Here is a 17,838-nt window from a genome sequence, read left to right on the forward strand (position 1 = left end):
AGCAGATAAAGCATGCAAAGAATTGACATCTGTACACTTGGTCTGTGTGAAAAATTTATAGTAGGGGAAGTTGGAAATCAGAGTTTCCTAGCAATTTGTGCATGCTGTTGGGAACTTGGAAATTTGATTTTAGTCTTAGCACTGACACAACTCGGCCCCATTGAGTCATAAACAAAATTCCCACTGACAGACAGGGTCAGAGAATTGGACTGTAACTTCATGTTCTGTGGAAATAACTTACAGACACATTCTGACACTCCAAAACACATTCAAAGTGCCCTTTAAAACTTTTGCTGAAGTTGGATACAGAGTTTAAATTTCAAGGAGCCCTGGCTATGTGAAAGGTTGCCTGCCACCACAAAGCTCATGTCAGATTATGATCTGGGGGATGCTGCTACATTACAAAAACAAAAGTAATCATACTGACTGCTGACAATGGGGGATGCAACCTGGCCCTTCACTTATATGCCTGAATGTCTACAAAAATGGGGACAATAATCTTGCCTAGTTCATAATGGGTGAAGATTAAATAAGACATTTATACAGTGCTTTGCAAATGAACATTATATAAGTGCTAAGTATTACGATATTAACCAAAATGTCACTACATCTATATGATCCTACAAAGCAAAAAAACTTTCAGTATAATTTTTTCACATATTTCCAAGTCAAGAAAAATAAGCCATGGAGTCAACTGGCTATTTTGGTACAAATGAATGAAGCATTTTAACTTATTTGACAGTATTTAAAGAAAACCAGAATCTATTCTTAATCTATTCTTTCCATTATAAAGGGGCCCATTCAAGGCATGATGCCTTTTTTACAGTCTTGCTTATAAACATCATTATTCATTTGGCATTCATTCAAGTTATTTTTCAAATACCATACAAATCTTCTGAGAAAGATTCTTTAGCAATCCATATATACTAAATGAAGGCCTTCTCTAAGGAAATTCTGCTCAGAGGCTGCTGTTTTGATGATCTTGGAAATCCCACTTCTCAAATCAAAGATTACACAAAGATCAGGCTGGATGACAACGGACAGTAAATGAGGTTTGGCATGCCTGAGAATCTCAAACAATTACGATACTTTTAAACTTTAATAAGCACCTCAGGACCATGACTATGTTATCTTCAACCTCGAACCTACTTAAGAAAACAATTAAAAACAAAAACAAAACAAACAAACAAACAGAGACCACACATTAACAGAGATGGAGTAGATGCTTTGGTCCAAATCCCAACTTGTATGGATCACTGGAGCTCCACATGATGAATAGAGCCACAGTGACTTACACTTAGAGAAAAGTCCAGTCCAGTACATGGTAGGCCAGGTAGGATGCCTCATTTCTTCCCAGTGATGTAAAGATGACAAGAAGAGGAGGTCACCTGTGCGTATCATCCAAAACAAGGCAAAGCTTTTACACCCCCAGCAATGCAAGTGGCCCATTCAAGAAAGCAAAGCAGACCCAGTTTTGGCAACAACCCCTACACAGTGCAGCTTTTCATTTCCTTTCATGCTAAATGAAAAGCAAGAGCAGCATGAATCACCTTGGTAGATTCCCAGCAGCACCCTGCCCCTCTCCCCAGGCTGAGCTGTGGTACCTCCTTCAAAGCATGCTAGGTTGATAAATCTTTCCACCTTCTTCCCTTCTGTGGTAGAGAGCAAGACTGTCCTTGAGACATCCATTGAAAGCACTCAGAAAAAAAAGTAAGAATATTTCATTCTGGAAAGATGTATGCTACACTACCACCCTTGTTTCATCTTAGCAGGGAATTGTATTCATGTTGCCGCTGTGTTTTGAATACCATAAAGAAGTAAAATTTCTGAGAGAAATGTACAGGCATTTTTTGCTGTGTTTGTATCTAGAAGAACAACAAAGGCAGAAAGTTATTCCTTCCCATACAATGTGGATGCATACTGTATGTGTATCCTGTAACATTTTGAGATTGGTAGCGCTTCTCAGCATCTCGCTTGGATGCCTGAGAAAATTCACATCCCAACCCTACAACTTCAACAAGTTCACCCTATGGAATTATTTGAGGGTAAAAATCACTCCTTTCTGAAAGTCCTGCATTGTTTTGCAGGACTGCAAATTAAACATGTAAGTCTCTCTCAAATCCTCAGAAGAGGATTTGAAAGGCTAACAATTAGATTAGAGGTACAGATAACAAGCAGTCCCCATTCAGTCAATAGCTCTATGACTTTGGTCTCCAACGCTGTGTATCTAACTCTCCTCCCATGGCTGTGGGTGTCCAGTACGACTTACTTACTTTAGTCTAAACCATCTCTGTACTAATGTTTATTATTTTTCAGATCTGCATTTTAGAAGTGTTAGAACCACTCCAAATATTTCTCATTCTAGCCAGAATTTCATGCATCGTCATGAATAACATTTTACTTTCCAGACAATGTTTTGTTTCAATAACAAATTGTTAGTTGCCTGAGATTCAGTCTGTATTTCTCAGCAACAAGTATTCATATTCTACCTTCATATTTCGGCCTTGCTTTAAAAAGGTCCTACACTTTCACAGAGAGGTAAAAAAGGCAGGCAACTTTTATCAGCTCCAGCAAATCCAAGACATTAACTACTTCTCACATAATAAATAGAAGGGAAATGGCACAATTTTGACATTCCAGAAATTTTGTTTGCTAGAAAATATCAAAATTTGAAGGAGAAAAAAAAAAAAAAAAAACACAAAAAAGAAGAAAAATCTCTAAAAATTATCCTAAGCATGAATATTTGTCCTACAGTAACATTTTGGATTTGATAAATATCAGCAAAAGCCAAAACTAGGAATGGATTGCTAAATGAGACATAAAAAGCAGGCCTAATAATGGTGCTATTCAGAGGATAACCTTCCATCAACACAGACCTTGGTAGTGAAGGCAACAAATAACTATCTTGTTAGATGAAGACAAGACCACTATTTGTACCTTCCTCTCTCCTCCCCAGCAAAATTTTTTTTAAAAACCCAAACCCAATTAGAAGTGAATAACATAAAAAAGTAAAACTGGGGAGGAGGGTCAGTAAACCCAGACACTTTGGTAACATAATTTAAAGGACTTCCCTGCTCTCCATCCTTGCTGGATTTGTAGTAGTTTCTTTGCTTAAGCATTAGCTTAATACTTGGTATCCAAATCACAGGCAAAAATTAAAATGGCCAAATATTTAACTTTTCCTTTTCTACAGAACTCTTCTATGGGTTGTTTTAACTTGTTTGGGTTTGTTATTGTTTTGCTTTTTTACCTAAAATCCTGTGAAAGTGTTATACAGATTTTTCAGCTTGCTTCTGAGAAATATGGCACATTAAGTTGACTAGAAATCATAGTGTCTCCCTTTTCCCATATGTGATACATATAACTTTATCATTCCTAGAAGACTCGGACTGTCATTTTGGCAAGGAGCTGCAATGCACCAGTCTGAGCATAAAGGATTTAAGTTATGGATCTTGCAGAATTGGTTAATAACGGAATAAGTACGGCTATTTTTTTTAATCTATAATATTTACAGTATTGCACTTTACTGCACTTAATTGCATTTCACTAAAATTAATGCTGCATCAGTATTATGCCTTAAAACCATATGTCCATCTTTGTATAATTCATTCTTTCTATGTCCTGTAAAACAGTGAGATTCTGATTCAAAGATCTAGGCATTTGGGGGAAAAAATGAAAATCTGACCTGTTTCTATGGCACAATACATCTCTTTGAGTTCATGTAATTCTGGCAAACAGGTGCATTTCTAATTGTTCCCATTTTTCAAGTTATCGCTAACAATTAGTAAATTCTAGTCTCTTTTTTTTCTCCTTTCAAAGGACATAGCCATTTGAGACACACACTTTTTTGTTATTGCTGCTCCTTTTTTTTTTTTTAGGAAAGAAAAGAAGGAAAATAAAAATCTGCCTTGCCTCAGATCTGAAATTCCACAATTAAATTCAAACCAGTTCTGCAGCAGCAGCAGCTCCTCAGTGATGGAAGAGATTCATGGCAGTGAAATAATACTGTTGGCAACAAAGAAATGTCATCTTTAATGGAGACCAGCCCCAAGGATTTATTATTTATTATTATTACTATTTGTTTTGTTTAGTTTTGTTCTAATATATTTCTGATCTTCAAAACGTGTTTAGTTTGACACATGCACAAGGTAGCAAAACTGACAGCAGCAGATGACGTTATGCCGGAGCGATCACTTTTGCCAGGGTCAAAAATCCAAAGTGTCCCCAATGTTCACAGATTAACATAATTTAGAGATCGTTTCCTTTTTTTTTTTTTTTTTTCTCTTTTTGTGATTTTTTTTTTTTAACTCTCTTTTCTCTCTCCTCCCACCTACTTTGTCCTCCGAGGAGTCTCTGACCGGCGGGTGCGCGTTTGCTGCTGGCGTGTGTTGTGTCCGGGGCCCCGCGGCGGGCGGAGCGTCCCCGCCGCGCCCCGCGGCTCCTGCGGCCGCCGAGTCCCTGGGGCCGGCCGGGCCAGCAGAGCGGCGCTCGCACACCTCGGGGAAGGGGAAAGAAATAAAAACGAAACACAAAAATAAAATAAACCAAAAAAGAGATAAGGCGGCAGGGCGGCCGGAGCGCTCGCTGCTCGCCCCGCAGCCAGGGAGGAGGAGGATGAGGAGGAGCGGAGGGGCAGAGCGGCGGTCCGTGCGGGTCACACGCCCGCCCGCCGCGGGCACCCGGGGCGGGGTGTGACGGGGGGCTCGGGGCAAGCGTGTCAGAGCCCCAGGGCCTCGGCGTGCTTGCGGGCCTTCAGCCGCAGGTCGGCGATGCTGGAGTTCTTGCTGTTGCTCTTGGCGGCGGCGGCCACCACGGCGGCGGCGGAGGCGGACTCCGCCAGCGAGGCGATGGGCAGCCCGAAGGGCGGCGGCGGGAACATCAGGTAGGGCGCGTGGGCCGCCAGGTGCGGGTGCAGGTGCGGGTGCGCGTGGGCCACGCCCTCCAGCTGCAGCTGCGCCTGGACCTGGGCGGCGGGGCAGAGACACGGCGTCAGTCCGAGCCAGGGACACGCGGGCAGACAGAGCCCCGGGACACCCCGGGACACGCGTCCCCAGCCCCGACCCTGCCCGGCAGCCCGGCGCATGGAAACACCAACTTGTGAGCGGAGGGTCCCCCGCAATCAGGGCGGCAAACCTCCGCTCCTTGCTCAGTGAGGGCACAGAGACCCGCTTAACCCTCCTCCTGGTGGTTTCAAGTAAATAAATAAATAAATAAATAATAAATAAATAAATGCGGCCCTACGCACGGGCGCCAACAAGTGCTAAATAGCTTTTTTTTTTTCTCTTTTTTTTCCTTTTTTTTTCCAGGGATGTTTATTTATACCTTGCTAAAAACTCTTTGGCCGTGGGTCCCTTGCTATACCCGGCTAGTGTTTGCTTTGGAGCTTTCTAGAGCTACACAAACACATTGGGTTGACTGAGAGATTTCAGCTTCGGGTAGGTTCGGGGAGGAGTGGGGGAGAGTTTATTTATGTATTTAATTATTTTGGTCCAAATATGTCTTTTAAAAATCAATACAATTAATCTGTCAGCTCCACGTGTCTCCGAGATGGAGAAGGTGGTGGAGGGTCCCTTTGGGCTGGAAAAAAAATCAATTCCCCGATTAATTGACAAAAAAAAAAAAAAAAAAAAAAAAAAAAAAAAAGAATAAAAAAGAAAATACCGAGGGAGGGAGAGTTACAACCGGCTGGAAGAGGGAATGGAATTTCATCGCCCTCGTCCCGGTTTTCCCCAGCGGCTTTCCCCGGGTGGCTGCGCTTCTCTGGGCACGGACCCGGGCCCCGCAGTGGCGTCGGAGTCTGCGCTCCTGTCGCCACTGCCCCTGTCCTGGCTGGCCGTCAGGGTGGCAGAGCATTTGGGAGCAGGCTCCCCACCTCCGGGGTGGTCGCATCATCGGAAAAGGACAGGACTCATCAGCCCGCCCGGGAATGAGGAGGGCAACTACAGAGCGAGGGTCCGCATAGTATTTCCCCCTCCTGGTTTGGCCCAGCGGGCGGAGGAGCCGCCCCCGCCGCGCTCTCCGGGCCAGGCGGCGCCCAAAGCCCCCCGGGCTGCTCGGACCGAGCCGGGCCGGCCCGCAGAGGGCGAGCGGGCTCGTCCGGCCACTGCCGGGCCCGCCCCGCCCGGGGAAGGCGCTGCGGCCCCGGGAGGCCGGTCCGGACCGCGGGCGGCCCCGGGGCCCCTTGCCAGCCCATGGCACGGCAGCCGAGGGCCCTGAGCCCCGCCGGCGCCTCCCGGGCCGCGGGACCCCCCGCTCCGTCCCGAGCAGCGCTGAGCTCCCGAAAGCCGGGCGGGGGCTCCTTCGCGAAGTTTTACAGCCTGTTTTTAATACGTGCCAACTTCTATATAAATGGCACTTGTAAACGTGTCCGGCTTCCTCCCGTGCAAACGAATGGGGGTCGGAGCTTACTGGGCGAAAGTAAAATAAAACCGGAGCTAACTACCTGTTGGAAAGGCATCCTCAGGGCTCCCATATTCACATAGGGGGCTACTCTGCAGGCGTCTAAATGGCTGGCGGTTCCCAGGATCACACCTGCGGAGAGACACAGGGCCGGGTGAGTGGCAAAGGCGCCCGGGGCTCCGAGGCCGCCAGCCCCCGGCCGGTCCGCACCCCTAACCCACCTTTGTGCATCTGGTTTTCCTGCTTTCGGCACTTTGCTCTCCTGTTCTGGAACCAGACCTGTGAAAAGAAAAAGCAAACAAAAACAAAACAACGACAAAAAGATGGAGGTGGCCCAGGCAGCTGCTCAGGAGCTAGGGATGGAGGGGTGAGACCAGTGACTGCACAGCTTTGCTGCGGTCTCCCCTCGGGAGCAGTGGAGAGGATGAGCTCGGCCCCAGGCGGAGTGAGCCCCTCTCTGTGCTGCTGAGGGGCTGTTCGGGGGGAGCTCCTGCTCCTTGTTGCGGTCCCTCAGTCGAACCCAAGAGTTGGGAAGCGCTCTCGCAGAGGGAGAGACCGGGAGCCCGCCGCTCAGCACCGGCCCCGGAGCGCCCCGTGTCCCCTGGGCAGGCAGTGACGGTCTTTCTGCCACCCGTCTGGAGCGACGCTTACAGTAAGACCACCCGCAGGACGGAGGGGACCCTCGTACCCTTCCCAGTCATTTTAAGCAGCCCGAGAAGAGCCAGCGTGGGCCAGGTCAGACTCCGGGATCTGGCCCCCAAGAGACTGGAGCTCCTGCTCTCTCCCGAGCTGGGCTTAAAATCGATGATCTCTGACAAGATGCAAGACACTCAACTTTCGCGAAAGGATCTGAATCATTCCCCGTTCCATAAATGTTAAAGAAAACAAAATCCGCTTCCGCAGACCTCTGGCCAGACAAGAGCAGCATCTTTTGCAGGCTGGGATGTAGAGAAGCGCTCATGCCCCTACCCGAGGAACGCCTGTAATCCGATAATGCTTCCCCAATTCCAGCCGTTCTCACTCAAACAATCGAAGAACTTTGCAGTTGCCACTGCGCTTCCCGTGCCTCCTTTACAGGAGCATTTCAGACTTTCATTACTTTTCCCCTTCTGCCGTGCTCGATAACATCTCGCCCCAAAACATCATCAGAAACGCGGGCCAAAATATTTTGCGGATCCTTATCTTTACGCCAAAACCTACCGAATATGGACAAACATTGACTTTCACCGCTGATAAAATCTTGTGGCTAAGTAAACACCTACAACCTTTGATGTTCTTGCACTTGCCAAGAGATCATACGGTTAATTAATACTAACTGCACTTCCTACATCAAATTTTCCCTTCAAGCTTTCTTCAATTGCCTTAATGATGGTCATTTACAACGGAGTAATTAGTGCAAAGAAAGGCTTCCGAAGGCATTAATTACCTCGGGTACCTCAGTGATTTTCTTAAGTAGGAATTGGCCTTCTCTGATTTAGCGCACCATTTCTCCTGCCCGGGGTGTCTGCGGGGGAAGCTCGCAGCGGGCGGCTGCGGAGCGCAGCGGGTGCGGACAGACCAACCGACCGACGGACGGACGGACAGACAGACAGACACACCCACCCACCAGTGCTGGTTCCTGTCCCTGGCGGCTGCCGCCGGCTCAGCCCTCCCCGTGCCAAGCGGGCATCGCTGCCGCCCCGCTGCCCTGCGCAGCGCGGCACAAGCACAAGCCTATTTTTCCCTACCAGCAGCACGCAAATATTAGCAACATGCATCGCTTCTCCTTTTTACTGGACCGTTAGGGATTTATACACATGTACAGATGTATTTAAATATGAGCATGCAAAATATTATCGAGCTGTAGCGACAATAATACATCTTTTTTTACTGTGGTAAATCCTTGCAGGAAATCTCCTTGTATATATTCCCCATGCCCCCCCGCCTCGACAAAGCAGTGTAAATTGTCAGAAGAAATTTAAGCAGCGTTTAAACAACTTCTCTTGCAAATCAGAACATCTTTCAAACCGAAATTATATTTAAATCTGGAAAACGAAGTGGCCTTTCCCTTTAGCTACGAAAAAATAAGGTTATGAGGAATAAAAGTGATGAATTAGCCACTGCATTAAGCGATAATAAATCAGGCTTGGTGTGATTCGCGATCAATTCCAATTAGTCATGAATATGCTAAGTAAAGCACAGTACACTGTTTTAGACAGTTATTTCTTCATTAAGGATCACTCAGTGATTTCTTTCACAAATGCTCTAATCTGATTTCCTTTTGATTTCCGTTAGAGACAGTGAATAATGACATTTAATTTAGCCCTGCACCATAAACCCAAAGATATTTGTTGTAATTGAATTACTGCCTGCTCCTCACTATGGTCTCATAACTTTCAATTATAACCCTGACAGCTGGGTGATATGAGTTTCCAGTACAACACTAAAAATAAAAGGTTAATAAGGACTAGCTACCATAGGAGCTTCAATTTATTTACAGCAAATTTCCACGCTAAATTGAAACTATATCCTTTAACAGCAAGGGACAAGAGGTTCAGATAGGAATTAGAGAACAATTCTGAAAGTATTAGGGGGGAAAAAAAACCCAAAAAACAAACCTTTCCCTTTTCTGCCTTTTCCTTTTTTTTTTCTGCTTCTACTTATTGATGAATATTAGCTCTGTGCTTATTTCCTAATTAATTATCCATTTCCCCTCTTTTTCCTCTTTATACCTATTTTATGTATAAGGATTTTTTTAATCCACACAAACCTCTTTTATAAAAATAATAAATACTTTTTTTTTTTTAACCTCAGTCATAATCTCCTCCTGATTTTGGGGGGGGGGCTTTTTTTTTTTTTTTTTTTTTTTTATGCTGTATGTGTGTGCTGTTTTAAGCACTTGAAGCACCAATTTTCCTGTAACTATGAACATCCTGTTAAGGTGCTCCTCAGTAATAAAGTAAATACTCTTGAAAGAAAGAGTGCAGAATTCAATTACAAGTAATTTATTTTTATAGAAACAGTACATCAAGGCCTTGGAAAGATATTACAGAGCCCAAGTAAGAAGATCTGGGAAGATGACATAAGAGTTGATGTCCCCTTCAGCAAAAGTTTAATCTTTTCATTAATTTATATGGTGTGGTTAGATCAATCTTCCAGGAGAAAGTAGGCCAGCTGCACTCTGAACCCCTGCAATATTCCCTGCAAGATGCCATTCCTAAGGCGTGTGCCCGGCACCATCCCTTGCCCTGCTCGGTTTGTACTGAGACTCAGAGGAGCTCAGGGGAGAATAAAACCTTAAAACCTTGAAAGAAGACAAAAATAAAAAATAGGAAAAAGGGAACGAAAGCAACTTAGGTACTCCATTTATTTCAGGATCTGCCTCCAGGAGACAGTTGTATAAAACGTGGTAGTGGCTTGCTCAGGCAATGCTGGCTGAGCAGTGTGCTGTCAGCTTGCCTTCCGCGCTTAAGGAGGGGCTCCAACAGAGCCCTCTCCCCACTCCAGCTCGGGGCCGTGTTTCCCCATTCCCGCTGTGCCCCGGGAGTGAGGTCAGGGCACGGAGCCTCCGTCTGTGCCCACAGAGCCATTCCCTGCCCGTGTGTAGCTACCCGCACACTCCTACGGGCAGGCATAAATACACATGGGCATCTCTTATCTCTAGGGTGTCAGGGCGTTTTGTTCACTGGAGGGGTTGCCTTGGTGGCTTTTTCTTCTTGAGTTTTAGTTTGGTTTGTGTCTGTTAGGGCAAGTGTAGAATTTTAATCCAAGAAGAGATTTCCTTCAGGTTTCTCCTGCTCTGGGCCTGCTCAGAGAGCCACAGGTTGATCTTATTTTTTCTAGGTAGATTTTTGTTAATTATTTCTGTGTTGGGGGTTTTTGTTTGGTTGAGGGTTTTTGTTTCTTTTAATATGACATCTGTTTTGTGGAAGCATTCCCTAGTTGGCTTGGGGGAAGAGGGAGTATTTTTCCTCTGCATCAAACTGAAAATCAAATTTTAAAATAATCGATGTGGAGCCACCCAAACAGACAGCTCTGGTGGCCCCAGGACTACAGCAACCCGGATCTATTTTCAAGATTTCGAGGTCTAATTGGCATTTAGCTGTCTCTGAAGTGGGATGGGAGGGACGGGGGGAACCTCCACCAGATGGGGTGGCATACATTCATACGCTTGCTGTGCGAATCAGAGCCGGCACCTTTCCCCCGGCTCTGGCTAATCCCGTCCCTCAGCACCCAAACTGTCTAGCCTTATTCAGGCGATTGTTTTCTGGCCTTTTTCTTTTTTTCCCCCCATAATGGCCCCATAATAGAAAAAGCGGGAAGAAAATAAGGATTAAGAGAGAGTAAATGGCACGTTTGCAAGGAGGGAAAAAATAAATAAATAATAATTTAAAAAAAAGCAGTTGTTCAGTTATTAGAGACTTGTCAACACTATCACCACCCAACCACCCTACCTCATACACATACCAAAAAAAAAATTTTTTAACCGCCTTCCTAGGAAACACTAGACACGGGCAGATATTCCCAGAGCAGAATAACTGTTGGGCAGGACAGGTACAGCAGACTTGCAAACAGCTTTCCCATCACACGTGTCACCTCTGCCTTCACCTCCCCGTTGTGCATGAAACGGGGCACTGTGCTAGGATCCGCTGGCAGTTGGGAAGGGAGGTGAGCACGCTTCCAGGAACAGAGCCTTTCTCTTACCTGAACCCTAGCTTCAGATAGTCCCAGCCTCTGGCTTAGTTCCTCCCTCATGAAGGCATCTGGATAGTGAGTCTCATCAAAAAGTCTTTCCAGCTCGTTCAGCTGCTCTAGTGTGAAATTGGTTCTGCTTCTCCTTTGTTTAAGCTTGGTCTGTCCGTCTTCATCTTCTGACTTCACATCTTCCCTCTTCTCTTTGCATTCGTAGATCCCTGCCGGGAGGGGGAAGAAGAAAACGACGCTGAGCCTCCCCTCGCACCTCTTCGAAATTCTCCCATACAGGGGTCTCCCTCCTCCCCTCCTCGTCCCCAGACTCAGCACAACTTGCGGGAGCAGCTGGCGGAGGGGGCCGGAGGTCCCCGGGCAGGCCCTGGAGGGCGAGAGGGGCTGAGCTGCGCTGCGGGCTCCGCGCCGGGCCGGGGACAGCTCGCCCCAGGGCCGGGGGAGGCAGGGAGCCGCGCTGCCTTGCCTGTCTGCTGCCCTGTCAGGAAAACTGTACTGATACATATCATTTTATTTTCTTTCCAGGGTTAGGAGGAAGCCGCTGGTACGGGCAGTTCGGGGAAGGGGTGGTAGGAAAACTGCCGGCCCCCCGATACCTCCAGGCATGGGAAGAGGTGGGGGAAGGGGGTTTCTCCGGCGACGTTTTCTCCCAAAGAGGGTTGTGCAAGAAGCTCCCTACCACTGTCATGGTGAAACCTCGATGATAGTATTTGTGTCGTAAAAGAAACTTTCCCTGAGCATGAGACAGAGACCGCCCGTCTCTCTCCTCCTTTACACCCCTCTTTCTCCCGGAATACCTGCCCGCGGCTCGAAACCCCGGGGGAGGCGGTCCCTGTGCGGGACAGCGGGCTCCAGGGCCACGGGTCACCCCAGCCCCTCCGGAACAGCAGGAACCCTCACAACCTGCAGGGACTCCAGCAGGGCTCTGCGGCCAGAGGCAGGGGCTGAGAACGCTTGTCCCGGGCCGAGGGAGGCTGTGGGGGCAGCGGTAAAACAGTTCCCCTTTTCTGTCTTGGGTAGGGAGATTTCTTTTGCTTTGGCCTGTTATTTCCTACGTTTTTATTATTATAATTTTTCCCCCTTTGCCTTAATGCCAGGAGGCCTAAGGCACAGTCCTTCTTTCAAATCCAGCTAAGGAAAGAGGAAGGGATGCTGGAGCGAGGCACAGCACTGTAGGCGGAACCGGTTCCCCGGGATCCCCTGCCTGCCTGGGGCGCCCGCCGGGTGCGCATCCAGCGGGCTCCCGGGACGAGCCCGCCCCGAGTGCCTCCTTTGTCGTGCCTCCCCTTCTGCGTGGCGTGGATTTCGGGGAGTCGCATCTGCGGATGATCCCGAATTAATTCCCTTTTTCCTCACCAAGTGCACAGGTATTATATACGTATTTACGTATATGTATACTCACACAGAGAAATGTGCTCATGAACATATATTAACCTATATATTTAGGAGCATCCCAAAATGCAAATTATAAACTGTAAGTTAATTAAACGTAATAAAGCGTCCTGGACTGCATCTAGGCTTAAGTCAGGCCGGACCCAAGCCGAGGCATTCGTTTTCACTTCCAAAATCAAAACTGTCCCTGGCCGTGATCGTTCCCCCGGGCTCCGGGCCGATACTGGCTGCATAAAACTTTGGGAAGGGTCTGGCCTCCGGATGGGGAAATTCGCTGGTTGGTTTTAATGGCGTTTTGTTCTCATTTCTCCTGTAAAGGGAATCCCTATGAAAAGACGAGGGTGCTAACCCAGCAAATGCCTAGGGAAAATCAGGCGCGTTCAAAAGCTGTCTCTTTTCCGAGGCTACAGCATGTCCGTGGTAGGTATAAAATATTAACTAGCATATCGGTGGGACTGAAATCACACGCCGGAATCAGTTGAAATTAGACTGAAACCTGGCATGAATTTAAACTGTCACAAGCATCTCAGCTCTTTCCAACTCCTCCCTTCCATCCCCACCCCCAGCCCCTCTCCGTAGATTAGATTAGCTAAACATACAAGCCAGAATTTCGATTCGTGGGGAAAAAGGCAGAGTAGTAGAGGGGTTTTTTTCGTTCCTTCTCATTCTATTTTTAATTTCTGAAGCATGCCCTGCTTTCATTTTTTTTTTTAATCATCTCCTGCATCGAATGATTCCCTTAAACTGAATCTTCTCGTTTTTCAGTCTCTCGATCAGAGAAGGAAAATAAGCAGAGCTGAGTGGTACTGGCTCGTGCAGAAATATGGGTACCCGAATACGGGATTATACCTCATTCTTCTGTTTGGGGAGCAGGTAGAAAAGAGAAGGATATTAAATAAAAGTTTGGGCAGTAAATTAAATCTCCCAGTGTTATATTAAACAAGATCAAACAGTAGGAAACAGCTGAAAGGCTGCTTGTTGTTCCCCAACCTATTAACCGGTTTTTATTACCCCAAGTTTGCCAGTAGCTCCCCAGGCAGGTCCACCTGTCTAACTTGCCTAGAGACACTTTCTCAACTTTCTAATCCCTCCGTCCTTTTAATTCTCCCCTTCCCCTGTCAGCCTGTGCAGGATTTTTAGTTGTCTTGGTTTAAAAAATATAATTTTTTTGAATTGCCGTTGTCGTTGTTGTTGCTTAGAGAAGGGATGGGGTCGGCGGGGTGCCGTGCTGCCCTGGCCCAGGTGAGAGGGCTGGCAGGGGACCGAGGGACCAGTGTCGGCCGGTGCCTCTGGCCGCAGCGAGGTTCTGTCTCAGCGGCTCCGGGCCGCTGCCCACAGCCAGGCTCCTCTCCTGCTTCTCGTCCCCGCCGCTCGGAGCCTCCGAGAAGGGACAGGCTGACCGACCCGAGACAAAATGTCCAGAGAGAGCCCTCTCCGCCTCCCGCTTTCTCCCAGAACAGCAGCAGCATCCTGACGGCCCGGAAGCAGGAAGAACAGGTCTCCCAAGGCATTAAAACTCCCCGGACAAGGTTTCCTCGTACAAAAATACACAGATAGAGACAAAAACGTCTGACGTGCTGCGCTGCCCCCTTCCCCCGGGCGAGAGAACGCCTAACGCACCGGATCGATTTCGGATGTGAGCGGGGGCTGGCGGGGGGGCAGCACCGAAGTTGTGACTTGTTTTTCGCGGCTACGCTCACGTTAGGCATGCAGGAGTACGCGTTCCTAAGCCTGTGTTCCCGCCGCGGGAGGCAGGCAGGCAGGGAGGCAGGGAGGGAGGCGGCCGCCGCAGGGAAGCGGGATGCGGGATGCGGGATGCGGGAGGCGATCCCGCTCGCCCCGCCGGGGCCGCACCGGGGCCGCACCGGGGCCGCGGTGGCCGAGCCGCCCCCGCCGCAGAGAGCCAGGGGCGCTCGCCGAGGGGACCGGGGCTGCCGGCGACAAGCGCGGGGCGAAGAGCTCCCAGCCCTGCTCTTACCTTCCGCTGTCCTGCCCGTGTTGAACTCCTTCAGTTTGTCCTTGTCGCTCTCTACGTGGTCTTTGAAAAGATGCACCGGGCAATGGTTGCTGCTCTCGGTCATGTCCTGCAGGTTAGAATCAGAGTTTCCAAGCTCCCTAGAGCGAGCCAACCCACTCTCCAAAACTTCCCTGTACGTGATGGTCTCCTTCTTGTTGCCGCTGCCACTGCCGCTGCTGCTCTCTTTGCTTTTCTGGTCAAAAGATTTGGATACAAAAGCCGTAAGTTCTTCCATGGCTGCCCGGTGATCTTATCCACAGAGATCCACTTGTTTTCAATCGGAGATGTGGCCGTCCTCCGCACGCTGTTTTTGCACGTAGAAGATGGGCTGTATAGGGTTAGATCACTCCTGCTGTTATTTATGCCTTTCAATTTGAGATCACACTATTTATACATGGCTACCTCAGCCCAACCCCCAGCTCTCCCTGTCTCCAGCAATTACTGACTGCTCCATAGTCGCAGGCGGACTCCGAGCAGCTATCTCCCCCACCTCAGTCCAGCAATTGGCTTTCTTTTCATTTCATCACTCTTTGGCATCTTTGCACCTTGATTTAGGGAGGCAAAGAGGCAACGGCGAAAAAGAGGGGGGGAGACGGAGACGGAGAGAGAGAGAGAGGGAGAGGGAGAGAGAGAGGGAGAGGAATAAAAGGGAGGGAGGGGGGAAGAGGAAAACATGAAAATAGGTATCTACATTCTGCAAATGGGTTGCAGAAATGAGAGTCGAGGAAGACTTAATTGATTTTAAGGACATCCTGTGCGTGGCAACACTGTGAGTAAAAACGGACCCACAGCTAACCAAATAACTGAGCTCCTGCAATTAAATGTATCGCTGTCAAGAGGAAAGGAAAATGAGTGTTCAATAAAAAGGTAATGAATAAAAAGCCAGAGATGTGCATTTTTTGGTAATCGTTGGAAATTCTACCTGATTTGCCATTTAGCTAATTTCTCTTAAGTAAACGGTGAAAATAATCGGGGAAACAAACATGCTGTTTTAAAAGTGTTGCCTGTTCTGGCTGGCGGTGGGTGGGTGGGTGCACGGAGGGGGACGTGTGCTGCAGCTAAACAAGTTGTGAGGTGCCTCGGAGCTCCGTGTCGGTGTGTTCGGAGGATGTGGGGTGGGTTGTTTGGCTGTGGGGTATCCGTAGGTAGGGAGTCTCTCCAGATGTATGCGAACGTTGCAGGATCTGTCCTCTTGTTTATTGTTACTACGTTCTCTGAAGGTACTGTAGGGGGAAATGAAAATCTAAAATGTTTCTCTGGATATCGAGCTATCTTGCTGCATGCAGCAGAGGGATAATTTGTTAACACGGGAGTGTGTACACGAAAAATAGAGCATTAAACCTTTTTTTTTTTTTTTTTTTTTTTTTTTTTTTGCCCCAACGAAACATAGCCTGCCGGATTTAACATAGAACTCGCAATAATTTCCCCACCTTGATCTTGGTAGGCTGCAGTTATTTTTGTTGTACTCCTGGAATAATTATTATTTTGTGCGCTTGAATAGCTGTGTGAAATTCGTCTCCAGATAACAGCGCCGGCATTTCCAGCCCCTCTCCGCACCGTTTGATCCCCGTGCGGAGCCGACTTCCCAGCTATTTATTTCTGTCTCTTCTCCTCGGGCTTTAACGCGAAGGGTTATTCGGTATTTGGAGGAATTTTGTCTTCTGATAGTTTGGCTTTTTACGTCCTTCTCGTTCCCCCGCCTCGAGTTTGAGATAATCAGAGCTCATCATCACGCCACCCTCTGCTCTGAATCGCAACCAAAGCAGGCTCCTTGTTGGAGCAAGGGGCCATTGTTTCTTTTCCGGGGGAGTGTGGGACTGTTCTGAAAATTAGCAGAACATTAAAACACTAAAAATACGTTTAATTAATCCAAAGGTGCCCCCAGCACCAGAGTTAACACTTCCACAGGAGGAGGGGGAAAAATAATAATCGAGGAAGCAATTAATAAAGGGCTTAAAAAAAAATCAATCTCCCCCTGTGCGAATTTAAAATGATTATCTAGCGGACAAGGATTGATCATTTGATCTCGGCACTGCGGATATCCCTGACATTTATTATATTGTCGTGTCTCGGTGGCATCCTTCCTCCAGAGTTCGTTTAACAAGTGAGGGAGCGGAGGAAGCCTTACAACTTAACAAACAGGTCTTGTCATCGCAAACGCCAATCAAATCCGAGGCTCTAATGTATATCACACGGCACCACATAAATAATAAAGGCAAACGATAGACGGGGAAGTAATCTATGGCTGAGGAAAGGTCCCGGCACGACACGCCGCTTGTGCCTCTCTCTGTGCGTGTAAGGGCTCGTGGAGGATTGTCGTGCGGGCTGGTGCGTGCTGCGACGGTGTCACGGACACGCGGGGACCCCGGCGCTCACTCCCCGCGGGAGAGGCTCCGTGCCGGGGCCGGCCCCCGCCGCGGGAACTTTCCCCATCCCTCGGCTGGAGCGGCACCGATCCCCGCCGTGCCCGGGCTCCCTCTGCCTCCCTCGCAGCAAGCAGCGATCAAGGATAAATATTTACCGACTCCGCGTCCCCAGCGCTGGACCCCGGCTGCCGGAGTTTGCACCGAGTCCGCCGGATCCCCCTCTCCTCCCTATCGCCCCCGTCCCGCTCTCCTGCCCGCAGCTCCCCCCTGCGCCCAGCCCCACGCCTGCAGCCTCCCGGAGCCCCCGGCACCTCCTGCCTCTGCCGGCCCCTGCCCCCGAGGACAGGGGCAAATCCCCTCCTCAGATAGAGGGGGAGGAAAAGCTCTCCTGCCTGCTCCACATCCCTCCCTCCCTGCTCCCCAGCAGCGCCCGGTGGGGTGGGAAGGTGGCTGTCCCCGCTTCCCGCAGGCGCGGGCACAGCTCGGCACCGGGCACCGCCACCGGGCGGCCTCGACGGCAGCGGGGAGGGCCCGGGGGAGCCTCGCAGCCCCGGGGAACTTGCCTCAGACTCGCTCCGAAAGAGAAAAGCGAAACAAAGCACCGGAAAGGGAAAGGGAGAAAGCCGGGAAAATAATAAAAACGAACAAACAAAACAGGACCAGTGCGAAGCCCAACTCTCCCGGGGACCCGGCCGCCACCCCGCGGCGCGGACCCTGGCGGGGCGCGGAACCGCGGGCATCCCCGAGGGCGCGCACGGCCCGGGGCGCAGCGCGGAGCTCTGCGGGGAGTGCCGGGCCCGGCCCGTCCCAGCGGGAGCGGCGGGAGGCGGGGAGAGCCCCCGGGCCCCCCTCTCTGCGCAGCCAGCGGCTTTGGGGGGACTTAGGGCAAGGTGGTGCCGGTGGGAACAAAACTGGGGGGCAATTTTGTCCCCACTACAAACTTTGACGGAGGGTTCAAAGAGGAATTACCTTTATTGCTGC

General features: G+C 49.1%; 1 protein-coding gene across 1 annotated transcript; it reads right to left on the reverse strand.

The window, feature by feature from the left end:
- Positions 1–4,717: 4,717 nt before the first annotated feature.
- On the reverse strand, positions 4,718–15,112 carry SHOX (SHOX homeobox). Its single transcript, XM_063150513.1, has 5 exons — positions 14,453–15,112; positions 11,083–11,291; positions 6,621–6,678; positions 6,443–6,531; positions 4,718–4,963 (listed from the first exon to the last, which is right to left on the reverse strand). Exons 1-5 carry the CDS (start codon positions 14,724–14,726, stop codon positions 4,718–4,720), a joined length of 876 nt encoding a protein of 291 aa, XP_063006583.1. The 5' UTR covers positions 14,727–15,112.
- Between the last annotated feature and the right edge of the window lie 2,726 nt (positions 15,113–17,838).

The sequence above is a fragment of the Melospiza melodia genome, chromosome 2 (assembly GCF_035770615.1).
Source record: "Melospiza melodia melodia isolate bMelMel2 chromosome 2, bMelMel2.pri, whole genome shotgun sequence".
NCBI lineage: Eukaryota > Metazoa > Chordata > Aves > Passeriformes > Passerellidae > Melospiza > Melospiza melodia.